This window comes from Aethalodelphis obliquidens, unplaced genomic scaffold (assembly GCF_003676395.1).
Source record: "Aethalodelphis obliquidens isolate GAN/ISIS:26980383/991018 unplaced genomic scaffold, ASM367639v1 scaffold60, whole genome shotgun sequence".
NCBI classification, from domain to species: domain Eukaryota; kingdom Metazoa; phylum Chordata; class Mammalia; order Artiodactyla; family Delphinidae; genus Aethalodelphis; species Aethalodelphis obliquidens.
The window spans coordinates 3,697,329-3,712,630 of NW_020838004.1; the positions used below are offsets into that span (position 1 = coordinate 3,697,329).

The 15,302-nt window shown below is 47.7% G+C and overlaps 1 protein-coding gene across 1 annotated transcript in view; it reads left to right on the top strand.

The window, feature by feature from the left end:
• The window catches only part of PANX1 (pannexin 1), a 35,741-nt gene extending 20,791 nt beyond the window's left edge, over nucleotides 1-14,950 (top strand). The window contains exons 3-5 of the mRNA XM_027087749.1: nucleotides 12,085-12,308; nucleotides 12,949-13,607; nucleotides 14,165-14,950. Of these exons, the coding sequence (XP_026943550.1) occupies nucleotides 12,085-12,308; nucleotides 12,949-13,607; nucleotides 14,165-14,244 (963 nt within the window). The 3' untranslated portion in view covers nucleotides 14,245-14,950. The remainder of the gene's footprint in view (nucleotides 1-12,084; nucleotides 12,309-12,948; nucleotides 13,608-14,164) is intronic.
• Nucleotides 14,951-15,302: the final 352 nt, after the last annotated feature.

Consider the following 15,302-nt stretch of genomic DNA (forward strand, 5'->3'; position numbering starts at 1 on the left):
CCGCATGCTGCAAGGAAGGGGAGATGCTACCTGGGAGACACCAATGTCCTGCAGAGAAGAGGAGCAGGTCAGCAGCTCCGTGGTCAGGGGATTGTGGAGGCAGGGCTCACAAAGGCTGGGCCGTGTGGAACTTGGGCCAGATTTGGCAGGTTTGTGCAGCAGGACGTTCTCTGCGTAATGAGGCAGCTCCGCTGGGTCTTCTCCATACTTGTGAAAGTAGGACTTTGTTTCAGCCTGTCATTACTTGCAGCCACTGGTTCTTTTGTTCATCATGCAAATGAATAGAATGTTTGTGCATCTTCAGCGTCCACCAAGGAAAGCATGGAATGTTAGCTTTTTTATTTATTTATTTATTTATTTTTGGCTGCGTTGGGTCTTCGTTGCTGCGTGCAGGCTTTCTCTAGTTGTGGCGAGCGGGGGCTATTCTTTGTTGTGGCGCGTGGGCTTCTCATTGCAGTGGCTTCTCTTGTTCCAGAGCGGGCTCTAGGCATGCGGGCTTCAGTAGATGTGGCACATGGGCTCAGTAGTTGTGGCGCGTGGGCTTAGTTGCTCTGCGGCGTGTGGGATCTTCCCAGACCAGGGCTCAAACCCGTGTCCCCTGCATGGGCAGGCGGATTCTTAACCACTGCGCCACCCAGGAAGTCCTGGTGTGTTAGCTTCTAAAAAGCCAAAGACTGATGTTTGTTTGACTCTCTCCTGCCTCGACCTGTTGCTGAACAGTCAGCATACTTCTTTTTTAAAAAGAACAGTTTAAGTCCTTTGCTTAAACTGACTCAGGCTTGTTTCCCTCATGTTTATGTATTGCGTGCCATTTGGCACAATGATGCCCTACACTGACTCCTTTCTTCTTTGGGGTTGGGCTTTTCTCTTTGACTTTCGGCCTTAGCGTCAGTTGGGTCCTCATCAACTTTGCATGACGTAGTAGCCCAGGCAGCGAGTAATAAGGATCTTCCGTATGAATGGGCACAGTTCTAGAAACTGAACATCTTTGTTTGCAAATCTAAATGCATGCTGTTGTAGTTTAAATCTGTTGGTTTTAATGGTCTTCTGAGAATGGAAAGTTGTAATCAGTGGCCGGGCTGGAGATTGACGGATCCACGGAAGAAGAACGTATATTCTGGGATTGTCCAATGTAAGAGTTGACAGGGACGTTAGAGACTGCAAAACCTTTAGAGCAGGAAGAAATTCAAAGATTGTGATCCACGAATGCATTTTACACGTGAGGATAAGGACACCTTGAGAGGTCATGCCCAGGAGTTACAGGACTAGTTGCTGGCTCTAAGATGAGAATCAGGTCTCTGGGCTCCCACTGCCCCTGCAGGATAGAGGGGAAGTCTTGTAGAGCAGCGTGGGTAGTCAAGCTTAAGTTTTCGATGTTAGTGAAAGACGAAGGAGCTCTCTTTCTGGTGATGGTAGTCTAGCTTGTTTTGGTGGAAGTTTGACTGAGGATCTGAGCAGAGTTCTTGCCAGATTCACAGGGCTGGGGACAAAGATTGAATAGCCCAAGTTGGAAGGACCCTGGTCAACACCGTAGGCTTGAAAGGCCATCGCTGAGGAGTGAGGGGTGATCCAGAGTTCAGCCAGCCCTCATAGGGTCTAGAGTCTTGGTTCAGAGCATTTCAGTATCGATTGAAGGAAGAAGATTTGGGATTGTCAGTGTCTCTAGTCCACCTGCCAGCCAGAAGCAGAAACAAGCCAGTCCTCCCTGGAGGAAGTAACTTCATCCAGAGCCTCAGATTCTCGCTCTGGTTTTTCACCTGTGATGTTCAGCACTCAATCAAAAATAACCAGAGCACGAGAGAAAACCCGGAACTAGAAACAGACCCACAGGAGATCCAGATAAGGTAGGAGGACCTTACCTGGATACGTGTGACTTTCTTAGCCAGGCCAGATTCTGTAATCACAGCTGCCTTATTTTCACATTGATGCCTTTTCAAGTGGTGTGTGTATGTGAGAAAGTATACACATCGTTAAGATTCACCGTGTTAGCCATTTTTACGTGTGCAGTTCAGTGGCATTAAGTACGTTCACATTGTTGTGCAGCCATCGTCACCATCCATCTGAACCTTTTCGTCTTCCCAAACTGACATTCTGTACTCATTAAACACTAACTCCCTGTCTCCCCTTCCCCAACCCTGGCAACCACCACTCTGCTCTCTGTCTTTTTGAGTTTGCCTTCTCTAGGTACCTCATATAAGTGGAATCAAATAATATTTGTTCGGTTGTGTCTGGCTTATTTCACTTAGCATAATGTTTTCAAGTTTCCCCCGTGTTGTAGCATGCGTCGGAATCCTCTTCCTTTTGAAGGCTGAATAATATTCCATTGTATGTATACGCCACATTTTGTTTAGCCATTCATCCATCAGTGGATACTTGAGTTGCTTCCACCTCCTGGCTTTTGTGAATAATGCTGCTGTGATCGTGGGTGGATAGATATCTGTTCGAGTCCCTCCTTTCGGTTCTTTTGAGTACATGCCCAAATGTTGGGTTGTTGGATTCTTTTTCAAGTTTAGAAAGCTTTTCCTGTTGGTTTTCTTTTGGCCTCTCCACACTCAATGGACTCATGAATCTTCAGCTGGCTGGGACCATCTCCTCCAGGCTCCTCATTTCACAGAGCGGATGCGGAGGACAACGGCAGGCGATTGTCCAAAGTCCTTGTCCAGAGTCCCATGGCCAGACGGGTTGAGCACATGGCCTCTGTCAGATTTCAGATGTTTTTCACATGTGAAAAGGTACAGGTTTGATTTGTGCGGCTTCAGAAATCTAGACTCTCACCTGTTAGTGAAAGTTACCAGTTGGTGAACTTTAGCTCGGCACCAGGAGGGTCTTCCCAGCAGAAGAGCTGTCCAGTGGGGGAGCCCACTGTTGACCCAGGAGGTCCTTAATGCAGGGTGGACGTGGAGATGTGTGTCGTCTTCCCATATCTTTACTCCTCACTCTGTCTGTGCTTCCGTCATGTAAAAACCCACCTCCTTAGATTAGTTCTTCGTTCTCGACACCGAGCTACATCATCCCCACCCCCTCATTCATTCAGGACTCTGGTGAGAGTTCTTTACCCTAGGGTGCCTTCTGCGTCCTCCCAGATACACATCTGAGGCACCATTCTCTGTCTCCGAGGACTTTCACCCCCTTGCCACTTGTCACCGTTCCGGTGGCTGCCTCGCTCTGTGTGCGTCATTACCTGGAGCTACGTTAGGACATCCCGCTCCCTACTGCCACCTCCTGCCCTCCAAGGCCCTCCCCCACCCCCTTCAGAGCAGACAGAAGCTCAGACACGAGAACATCCTCAGCTCCCTGCCATCACACGTCCCTGCTGTCCCCATGCAGCACCAGGCTTCTCTGTCCTTTTGGTGAATGGACGAGACCCCTTCTCCTGAGCGAAGCTGCTCTCCTGTGTGACCCACTGTGCTCTGGATCCCCCTCCCCATCTTTCCCCTCTGCATCCTCAACCCGTCCCTTCTCGCAGGCTCTCTTCCCACTGACATTTTAGCCTGTCCGTCTCCACCAAACTGGTCTTGCCCAGGGTCACCTACGACCTCCCTGTTGCTAAGTTAATTCTCACTCGCAGGGGCTTATGCTACTTGGCTTCTCTCTGACATCCAGTCTGATGGACCACGCCCTCCTGCAGATGCTCTCTTGACTCTCCGGTTAGAGTCTCCCTTTGTCCATCTCTGAGAAGTTGGAGTTCTGTCCTAGGCCACCTCCTTTGCACCCCCTCCCTGGACCATTTCATGTCCCTGGTTTCAGTTTCTTTCCATGGGCTGTTCACAGCCAGGTCTTTGTCTCCAACCCAGCCTTCTCTCTCTCTCTTTTTTTTTTTTTTTGCAGTACGTGGGCCTCTCACTGTTGTGGCCTCTCCCGTTGCAGAGCACAGGCTCCGGACGCGCAGGCTCAGCGGCCATGGCTCACGGGCCCAGCCGCTCCGCGGCATGTGGGATCTTCCCGGACTGGGGCACGAACCCGTGTCCCCTGCATCAGCAGGCGGACTCTCAACCACTGCGCCACCAGGGAAGCCCCCAGCCTTCTCTCTTGAGCTCCAGATCCACACACCCAGCTGAACCCTGAACTTGAACACTTGAAGGTCTGGCACGCGACTCCGGCACAGCTTGTCCAGAGCTGAACTTCTGTTTCCTGCCTGTCCCCACTGTGACCTCTAGCTCAATTAATGACACCACCAGCCACCCTGTTACATCAGCCCGAAGTCTGAGGGCCATTCTGACTCTCTCTCCATCCCCACATCCTGTCAGTCACTGAGCCCCATCGGGTCTGTCTTCATAAGGAGCTCTTAAACTCTTCATCCTTTCCAGCCCCTAGGGCAGCGGCCGTCCTCTTGCCCATCTTGCCGCTGTCATTCCTACTCTCCTTCTACCCCTTTCCACATAATCACAGGTGTTCTTTTTTGCCTGACTGTCATTTCCCTAAACAAAACCCTCCAGTGTCCCTATGAAATGTCTTTATTTCTTTAAAAAAACAAAACTATTCTGGCTAACAAGGTTCAGTCTCCCTCTGGCCCTTGTGAACTGCCGCAGCCTCACTTCCAAATCCGGTGAACTCCTAATGCATTTTCCCAGTCTCAGCTTAAATATCATTTCCACCTAGAAGCTTCCTCTAAACCTCTAGACTGAGGGTTGTTGCCAGTTCAGACTGCTTCAAGGGCCAGGTGGGCCTGCTGTGTAGACAGTAGACTGCATGCCCTGCCTCAGACATTCAGATCCTAGAAATGGGCCACTGGCCAAGCAGAATATCAACTGCACTCCACGCTGGTCTGTGTTGCGTGGGTGTGTATTCCCAGAGCAGCCTGTACTTTTCCTGGAATCACCCTGGGATATGGTCCTTACTTGCCTTAATTCTCCTTAATTGATTCTTTATTTCCAAGACTCTAAGTTCCACGCAGGCGGAGACCATGACGTGTCTTGTTCATCACTCTACCCCGAGAGCAATGCACAGTCCACAGTGGGCGATCAGGACACACATATGGAAGGGAGGAGAGGAATGAGGCAGCTTGCAGGTCATGATCTGAGCCAGACTTAGGTCTCTAGGAGCATTCTGACTGGTGCTCACCATGAGGGGGTTAGAGGCGCAGGGGTTTATGTGAACACTTCTCAGCGCACTTCCGATGCCAGAGTTAAAACCAGGAGACCCAAATTCCCCTCCCCAAAGAAGTTTCTCGGTGTAATATTGAAGTATGTATTGGTGTAGTTTATGGCAGTGGTATAATTCATGCTGTCATCCCTCCCCACCTACTTCTTTCATTTCTCCTGCCCTGTTTCTCCTCCCTTTCTCTCCCGCTCCCTTTATTTCTAGTAGCCTCTAGTATCTCTGAGGAGTCGTCTCCGGTGGAAATATGGGTGTATTCAGGGGGCCAGCAGGTGGCACTCTAGGACTGTTTGACAACCGGCCTTTTTGGGGTGTTCTGGTCTCTTTGTTCAAGTTCATAAAGTAAGCAACTGTTAGGCAAGATTTCTTCCTGAAACAGAAAAGCCAGTTTTTGACTGAAAAACAAAAACAAAAAACAACAAGAAAATAAAATGAACAGAGTTGTCAAATCTTGCTGTATTTCCTTTAAGTGGATTCACAGAAACTTAGTTGCAGGGGTTCTCTGAGGCTTCCAGACCAGAGTTTTTCAAACCTTAGCATCATCTGTGTGAAAACACAGTGTCCTAGGCCCCATCCAGAACACAAGTTGGAACCTGTGGGGTTAAGGCCAGGAATGTGGTTTTTTATCTACTTTTTAGGAGAGTCTGCTTCTGCTGGGCCAGCTTGGGTTCCAGTGTAGACACCACTCATCTAAACCAGGGTTTCCCAAACTCTGTGTGCACGCAGATCACCTGGAGATCTTACTGAAATATAGACTCAGATTCAGCAGGTCTGATGGGGGCCTGCATTCTGCATTTCTGACAAGCTCCCAGGTGATACTGAGGGTGCCTGTCTGTGGACCACTCTTTGCAAAGCAAAGGTCCAGGGCAGGGGCTGGGAAACTGACATACACGCTCCGGCCAAATCCAGCCCATCACCCGTTTCTGCAGATAGTTTTATTGGAATACAGCCATGCCCATTCATTTACACATTATTACCTGTGTCTGCTTTTATACTATGACTGAGGTGCCTAGTTGTGACTGAGGCCCTATGGCTCACAGGCATGTCCCGTCTGGCCCTTTGCGGGAAAAGGTTTGCCCATCCCTGATCTAGAGCTCTGAAGCCCTCCCAGATGATCCAGTGAAAGAGAACTCCCTGCCTCATACGACAGTCCGTATCATGTTCGTACAGATCTTTAGGAAAGTTTTTCCTTGCTTCCTTGTAACTTGGTTCTAATTCTCTTGACAGGAGTCTTTTCTTCTTTCACACACAAATGCTCTGCTTGCCATCTTCTCTTTGACAGGTCTCTCCTCCTGTTAGGTCCGTTCCAGCATGTCACCCAGCACGAAGCCTGCTGCCTTGGGTGTCTTCCCTTGAGTGCAGAATAGAATGACATACCCCCTTAATTCTCTCTCCTCTGTAAACTGCCCATGGAATGCATCAGCCTTTCTGGGGGAGCTCTTCACTCGTTGGACTTCCCACAATTGAGGTTATCTTTAAATGCACCACTATCCAAACAACATGCATTCAAGAACCCACATCTTTCACGAATCCTTATATGTCGCTTCCCCTATGGAATTTGTTCTTGGTTTACCTGCTTCCCGCTAACTGACCCTTAAACGTTAGGGTCTCATGTCCTCCCTGGTTCTCTTGTCTTCTTCTCCGTGTTCTCCTTGGACGATCCCAGCCACGTTCTTGGCTTTGACCATCTATAACCTACAAAATCCAGAGTTGCGAGGATGGCCAGGTTGTCTTCTTTTTTTTAGTTATGTAGACACACCTCCACCAGGGCAGTGCCTTAACTACACCTCCACCACCCCTGCCTTAACTACAGGTATCTCGCGTTCAGACTCTCATCTTCTCAGGTCTGCCTCACTCCCCTCTGCTGTGAATCTTTTCCTCCTTGTTTCTTTATTTCAACTACTGGTACCACCACCCATGCCCTCATGTAAGCCAGAAACCCAGGATTAGCCTTAGTTCTTCCCCTTTTCCATCCATCACTTCCAACTGGGCACTGGAAGGTATGTTCCCCCTCTGTGTAGTCTCAAGTCTGTCTTCCTCTCCCCACTGCTGCTGCCTTAGTTAATGCTCATCACTTACCCCCTCTTTGCTGCAGGAAGCTCCTGCCTCGTCTCTCCTCTCCAGTGTCTTCCTTTCTCCACGGCTGTAATAATCTTTCTAAAATAAATTCCCATCATGCCCTCCACCGGCGGCTTCCCGTACTGTGGGAGCTTCATAATAAGGTCCCTGCTTCCCCTTTGTATGAGTTTCCTAGGACTGCCGTGACAAATGACCACAAACTCAGTAGCTTGAAAGAACAGAAATGTCTTCTCTCCTAGATTTGGAAATCAGGGTGTCAGCAGAGTTGGTTCCTTCTATGGGGCTCAGAGGGGAGGGTCCATTGCATGCCTCTCTGCTAGTTTCTGGTGGTGGCCGGCAGTCCTTGACGTTCCTTGCCTTGTAGAAGCATCGCTCCAGTCTCTACCTCTGTCTTCACGTGGCGTCTCCCCTGTGTGTCTCTGTGTGCTTAGGGGGATACCAGTCACTGGATTAGGGTCCACCTTAAGTTAGTATGACCTCATCTTCGCTAGTTACATCTGCAAAAACTCTATGTCCAAACAGTGTCGTATTCTGAGGTTCGGGATGGACGTGAGTGTTTCAACCTACTACACACCCTTCCAGCCTCAGCTCTTACTACTTCCTCAGCTGTGGGCTTGCTCATTTACTTTGGTGCCCGGGATGGTGAGAATTCACCAGGTAGACAAGGAGAAAGAATTCTAGACAGAGGAAAGAGGATATCTGAAGGGCCACAGAGAACTGAGTGTTAACATAATAGTGCTTTTTTTTTGGCTTCATTGCTGCGCGTGGGCTTTCTCTAGTTGCGGCGAGCAGGGGCTACTCTTCGTTGTGGTGTGCGGGCTTCTCATTGCAGTGACTTCTCTTGTTGTGGAGTGTGGGCTCTAGGTCTGCGGGCTTCAGTAATTGTGGCACATGGGCTCAGTAGTTGTGGCTCGCAGGTTCTAGAGCGCAGGCTCAGTAGTTGTGGTGCATGGGCTTAGTTGCTTGGCGGCATGTGGGATCTTCCCGGACCAGGGCTCGAACCCGTGTCGCGTGCATTGGCAGGCGGATTCTTAACCACTGTGCCGCCAGGGAATTCCCCATAATAGTGCTTTATGGGTTGTTTGTTGTTGTTGTTTTGCCTCACTGTACTTTAAGGCATAGCTCAGATGTTACCTCTTTTACAAAGCCTTGCCTCACCTCCCCAAGGACATCTCTATTCCCTCAGTACTACATATTTTATGATCATCACTTTTACGTTTTGATTATTTAATTATTAGCTGGTATTCCCACCTGACCTGTGTGGTCCTGGGGAAAACTGTGCACTTCCTCTTTGGGGCCATGCTCCCAGTCCACTGCCTAGTACCTGGCAAGTGCCCAGGAGATGTTTTTGAATGAACTTACCCATCTGCATTTAATCCCATAAGACGTGATCACATCCATTTCACGGGAGGAGTCGCTCCGTCCTAATTGGATGTTCCTTTGCCTTAGGTGAGCTAGAGGGGATTTGAACATGGAGGGAGGCTGGGGCGGATCCCCTCCAAGGTCCCTGCCATCTGGAGGGTCTGTTGTTCTAACTACAACCCTTTCCAGAAACAAAACAAGATTTTAAGGCAGATTAAAAAAAGAGACTTTTCAGTCTCTTTTCAGAGACTGAAAAGTGTACCAAGTTCTTGGTTTCACCTTGCTATGAGAAGCTTCAGCAACTGTGGAACAGCTCAGCACTAACTAACATGGGCATCGTACAGAATCATGCAATCATAGCTTTGAAAGATGCCGAGCATCTCGGAACTCATTGGGCGTAGACAGAGCTTAGAAACAAAGCCGTTCCCATCCAGCAGATGTACTCATAAGGCTCGGTAGTTTTTCCATGTTCCTTATTTGGACAAAAGGATTTTAAAGACTGTAATTTAATGCTTTTTTTGGATTCTGATTTCATTTGAATTCATTTTAAAGCCATCTTGCTGCAGATTCACTGCAAATCACCTTTTTATTTTTGATGAAAAAGAAAAAAGAGGTTTAACTCTGGAGAAAAACTAAGAAACGGGGCATTCAACTACATTCCCCTAGAGGTGATCAAGGTACGAGGATATTTTAGAAGAAAGCAAACACCTTTAAACATTCATGTAATACCTTTAAACATTCATTTATCAGATTTCAGTGAGCTGTGTTGAACTGTTCATTGGTGCTAATTATTACACCGTGTTGGCATGTTAGAAAAATTGCTACAGACTGTAAACAGTCACTTCCTACTTCACAAGAACAGTTCGAGATAAAATACTATTATTCAAATAGCTTTGAACCAAAAGTGACTTATACACATATTCCACAGCCCCCAGTTAGAAATAGTGTTCCCTCTGTGGTTCCCAAAGGAAATGTCTGGTTCTTTCCGCTATGGAAGCAGCACAAACTCTACGTCACGCAGTTAAATTTTTATACTAATGAGCACCCTTCAGAGTGACTAGGATCGAAGGAACACTGCGTTTCAGTGTAGCCAACTATGAGTTATGTAGCCAAAATGCAGCTAATCACAGCCTGTTGTGTGTGTCATTGTGTAGCAGCTCTTTGCAAATTGGATTAATAGTTGTTTGGGTTTTTTTGTTTGTTTTTGCGGTACGCGGGCCTCTCACTGTTGTGGCCTCTCCCGCTGCGGAGCACAGGCTCTGGACGCGCAGGCTCAGCGGCCATGGATCACGGGTCCAGCCGCTCCGCGGCATGTGGGATCTTCCCGGACCGGGGCACGAACCCGTGTCCCCTGCTTCGGCAGGCGGACTCTCAACCACTGCGCCACCAGGGAAGCCCGGATTAATAGTTTTGAGGACCACTTCCCATGCCAGAACCCCAAAGGGAAGCAGCTGCGTTGGTGAGGGCTTTGCGGAGTTTCTGAGCCATTTGTGCTATTTCTCTTGCCCTTGGGGCAGGGATTCCTAAAGTGGGCTCCATGATAGCATCAGGAAGTCCACGAACTAGGATAAGAAAACACAGGGCAGCTTTATTTTTTATGTACCTCAAGCTAAAACTTAACATTAAAAAATATGTATGTAAGTAGGCAAGAATCTATAGTGGTATTAGTGCCATGTGTGACTGTCACCAACAGAAATCACAGCTATCTTAGAGTATTTTTTACTCTTCATCACTTCAGAGTTACTGTGTTGTTGGACCATCTGTTAGATCCCATTAAATGTGTTGACAATGACACACATACAAATTTGTCTTTTAATGTTGTGACAGCTGTATGTCAACATCATCCATTTCCTTTGCGAATTTATGTGTTCTTTTATGCATTTAAAAACGTTATTCTTCACGAAAAACAAGGAAAGACTGAGGAGCTGTCACAGAACCAAGGTGTCTAGGGAGACGTGACAACAAAATGCAATGCATACCCTGGATGGGATCTTGAAACAGAAAGAAGACAATAATGAGAACACTGGAGAAATCCAAATAAAAGCCTGAAATGTAGCTAGTGGTAATGTGCCAACGATGGTCCCTTCGTCTTGACAAGTGCGCCATGGAGATGTCCGATGTCAACAGAGGGGAAAACTGGATGAGGGTTATTCGAGAACGCGCTGGACCATCTTTGCAACTTTTCTGTACATCTGATCGATAGTGAGAGTCACACTCTTACTTGGTCTGCTGCCGGCTCCCAGAGAGGTCGGGGTGGGAGTTTTGTGTCAACTCAAGGCCATCGTAGCCTCTTCCTGTGACAGCTCTGAGCAGCTGTGGAGAGAGACCAATCCAAAGGTAGGGAGGAGTTTTCCAGAGAAGTAAAATAATTTGCAGTGTATTATGGTGAAAGAGGCATGGTTCTGGGATCAGAAAGGTCAAGCTTCATATTCTGTCTCTATCACCAGCTTTGTGCTCTGTGGCCAGAAACTGCTCTGGGCGTCTTCTTTGCAGAGTGAGGCCATCGGCAACGGCTTTGCCAGGGTCACTGTGAGGACTGAAGATAACGTGCTCACTCACTAGCCTTTCCGTTGGTTTTAGCTGCTGTGTTTTAGTGCCTACGACGTGCCAGGCACCATGCAAAGCATTTTTCATAAATTATCTAATTTAATCTTTATAACACCTGTATTACGCGACCATTTGATAGATAGGGAAACTGAGGTCAGAGGCTCAGCAACCTCTCTGCGAAGACCGCTCAGCTGAGTTTAGTCTCAGATCTGTTCTGGCTGCAGCTTCCTGGTCTTCTCTGAGGCTAAGCCTTTCCTTACCGCCCCGCGGACCTGGTTACTGGAGGCACTGCGCTCTCTCTGACTTCTGAATCCCCTCTCATTTGTTCTGAATGTACATCGAGATCGGGTTGCTCCCCTCATGACTGTCACCCATTGTGGTTGGCTTCTCCAGGCTTGAGATTATCTGGCTGTAAAATGAGGATGTTGGGTGGTCCTCACGGTCTGTCCACTATGGAAGTCTGTTCTGCATTTTGTGAATTTTACCTGCTTATTTCAGCTGTTTCATGGGGGTGATTACAGGATCACTGAAGCCAACATTTTTCTAATTTGTTTTGAGCAACGTTATGCATTTCTGTCATTCTCCCAAATTCCAGAGAGGAAAACAACAGAGTTCTAAAAGCCTTGGTGACCTCCTAAAACCATAGCAATTAAAAAAAAAAGAAGAAGAAGAAGAACCCAGAGGCCACTGTGACATTTACATGTTCCTTAATTGCGCTTTTGTCAAGGGATTACTCTAAAGGACAGGGAAATAATTTTATTTTTTTGTTTCCTTCTATAATTAGGGAGGAGACACCATGTGTCACCATGTAGCTGCCAACGATTTCAAATTAAAGTCTATCGAAGTGGAGGGGAAAGGTAGTTACCAGTGTCACGTATTACCTGGACAGGTGAATTTAGCCATAAGAAGTAGTTGTTGGAGAAAACCGCTAGCAGTGCTTAACATGGTTACTTCAGGGGGTGGTCTGTTGATCCCGTGATTCGCTCTCTTATTTTTCAGTTTTTCCCCTACATCCTGTTACTGGTGGCGATCCTGCTGTACCTTCCCTCCCTGTTCTGGCGTTTCGCAGCTGTTCCTCATCTTTGCTCAGATTTGAAATTTATCATGGAAGAACTTGACAAAGTTTACAACCGTGCAATTAGAGCTGCAAAGAGCGTGCGTGACCTTGACTTGAGAGACGGTGCCTGCCCAGCTCAAGAAGTTAATGAGAACCTGGGGCAAAGGTAACTTAGCCCCCAGCCGCTGGCCCATCAGGATTTGGGAGTATGAGTTAGCAGCCCTGCTCTTGCCCATCTGGGCTTAGGGTTCTCACTACCAGTACATGGGGAGCTGTCATCCACCTGGTGACCCCCTTTGAGAGCTAGGAAGGCCCACTGCCCCAAATCCCACCCTCACCTGTCTGCCCCAGCACCTGTCGTCACATCAAGAGTTCTTCCCTTGGGGCTTCCCTGGTGGCGCAGTGGTTGAGAGTCCGCCTGCCGATGCAGGGGACATGGGTTCGTGCCCTGGTCCGGGAAGATCCCACATGCCGCGGAGCGGCTGGACCCGTGAGCCATGGCCACTGAGCCTGCGCGTCCGGAGCCTGTGCTCTGCAGTGGGAGAGGCCACAGCAGTGAGAGGCCTGCGTACCGCAAAAAAAAAAAAAAAAATTAAGCGGGGGAAAGTGATTTATTATTGCTTTTCCTTTTTTTTTTTAAAAAAAAAAAAAAAACCTGATTTTATTCCCTGGTACTCTAGTGAAGTTACAGGTAGAGAAGTACGGGAGGGAAGGCATTGGAGATTTTCGGTGTGATACTGTTGAATGTGTTTCTATTTGACAGTCTTGGTTAAGGGTTTAAATTATTTTTATTTGTTTCTTTTCAGTTTGTGGGAGATATCGGAAAGCCACTTCAAGTACCCAATTGTGGAGCAGTACTTAAAGACAAAGAAAAACTCCAAAAATTTAATTGTCAAGTACATCAGCTGTCGGGTGCTGTCACTCAGCATTATACTGTTAGCAGGTGTCTACCTGGGCTATTACTTTAGCCTCTCCTCCCTCTCGGATGAGTTCGTCTGCAACATCAAATCTGGCATCCTGAAAAATGACAGCACTGTCCCCGATCGATTCCAGTGCAAACTCATTGCCGTCGGCATCTTCCAGTTGCTCAGTTTCATCAACCTCGTGGTGTACGTCGTGCTGGCTCCTCTGGTGGTCTACACGCTGTTTGTTCCATTCCGACAGAAGACGGATGTTCTCAAAGTGTATGAAATCCTGCCCACTTTTGATGTTCTGCATTTCAAGTCGGAAGGGTACAACGACTTGAGCCTCTACATTCTTTTCTTGGAGGAGAATATTAGTGAACTCAAGTCGTACAAGTGTCTTAAGGTTCTGGAGAATATTAAAAGCAGCTGTCAGGGCATTGACCCCATGCTTCTCCTGACAAACCTCGGCATGATCAAGATGGACGTGGTTGATGGCAAAAATCCTGAGCCCGTGCAGATGATGGCAGAGGAGCAGGGGGACCAGACGGCAGATCTCAAAGGTAGGCTTAGCTCTCAGGGTGGAAGCTGCGGAAGCCCACGGAGCACCTCTGCAGCCGCCTTTTATGAATGACCGACAGTCTTTACCCCTGCCCACCGTTGTTAAACCGTTTTCCTGGTGTGGTTTTAGGTGAAACCCCTCAGTGCTGGGAGAGAGAGGGGAAAGCATTGGTGCTGCCCCAGATTTCCAAAGGAAAGCATCTGTGCTTTCTCTGGGCTGTGCTGTCTTCCTTCTCCTCATTCTCTGTCTTTCTCATACTCCATCTCTTGCTCAAGCATTCTTCTCTGATGTCATTCTTGCTAATTTTTGTCTTGTTTTACCGGCTTTTCTCCCTATACTGCCGATCGTCTTGTCTGTCACTCTCCAACGCTTACAAAAGGGACTGACAGTTTATTGATTTAACTGTCGCCCTGACCCAACTTCTGCTGCTCTGCAACGAGGCTAAGATTAACTGGGTAAGGCAAAGACCAGGAGGTAGATTTATAGCAGAAGTTCATTAGCGCCAATGGGTCCTGCCGAGGGACTTCCGTCATAAATGCTTGTTTTCCATTTTGACAGATTTGAATGGACACAGTGGAACGAAAATAAATAACGGAGAGCAGAATGCTCGACAGAGGCTTCTGGATACTTCTTGCTGACGATTTTTTTCCCGTGAACTTCAGATCAGCGACCTGGGCAACATGGGATTCATTTTGGCTGAAGAACCTCTGGCAGGTACCCAGCTGGTTCGCAGTAGATGGTTCTCAGCAGAGATACTGGGTATGTCTTACTGAGTCCCTGGTGAAAACGATGGTTAACAAAACGTTGTGGAGGATGGTTCGTGAGCTTCCTACGAGACAACGTGGAGACAAGTAAGCCACAGCAAACGTAGATGTGTACGTCATCATCAGACGGAAGGTGGAAAGACTAATCCTAGTAAGAGTAAGAGACCTTTTAGTGCCTCAGAGAAAAACACCTTTATGTACAGATAGTGCAACGAGCCTCAGAGCTACTGGAAAGCAAGGACTTTGGGATCCAATCACTTTGGAAGAGGTTGTCTGCAGGGAAGTCCTCTATGGTCAAAAGCATTTGAGACAGGATGTTACTTAAACAAATTCACAGAACACAGAAGGCTTAAAGTGAGGGACGTTTCGCCTATTACGATCAGAACGTATAAATGACATCTGCCACATGGGTGTGCTTGGAGCCAGAACAACTTCGCAGTTTATTTATATTTAAGAACATCTTTTAAAAATTCATTTAAATTTAGAATCGTGTGATGTCAAAATTGAAGGCATTTGGGAAGAACATTCTAGCACTGATGGGGAATTATAGAATAAATGTTACAAATGGGTATATAGTGTATCACCCAAGCATTGTTTCATAAACATTTAAGGCTGACCCAGAATATCAAAACCCTTTTTCCAATTCTGATCATGTAAATAGATCCTAACTATGTTTACATTTTATACAAAATTCTTAAAAATGACATCTGTGGGGCTTCCCTGGTGGTGCAGTGGTTGAGAGTCCGCCTGCCGATGCAGAGGACACGGGTTTGTGCCCTGGTCCGGGAAGATCCCACATGCCGCGGAGCGGCTGCGCCTGTGAGCCATGGCCGCTGAGCCTGCGCGTCCGGAGCCTGTTGCTCCGCAACGGGAGAGGCCACAACAGTGAGAGGCCCACGTACCGCCAAAAAAAAAAAAAAAAAAAAAAAAAA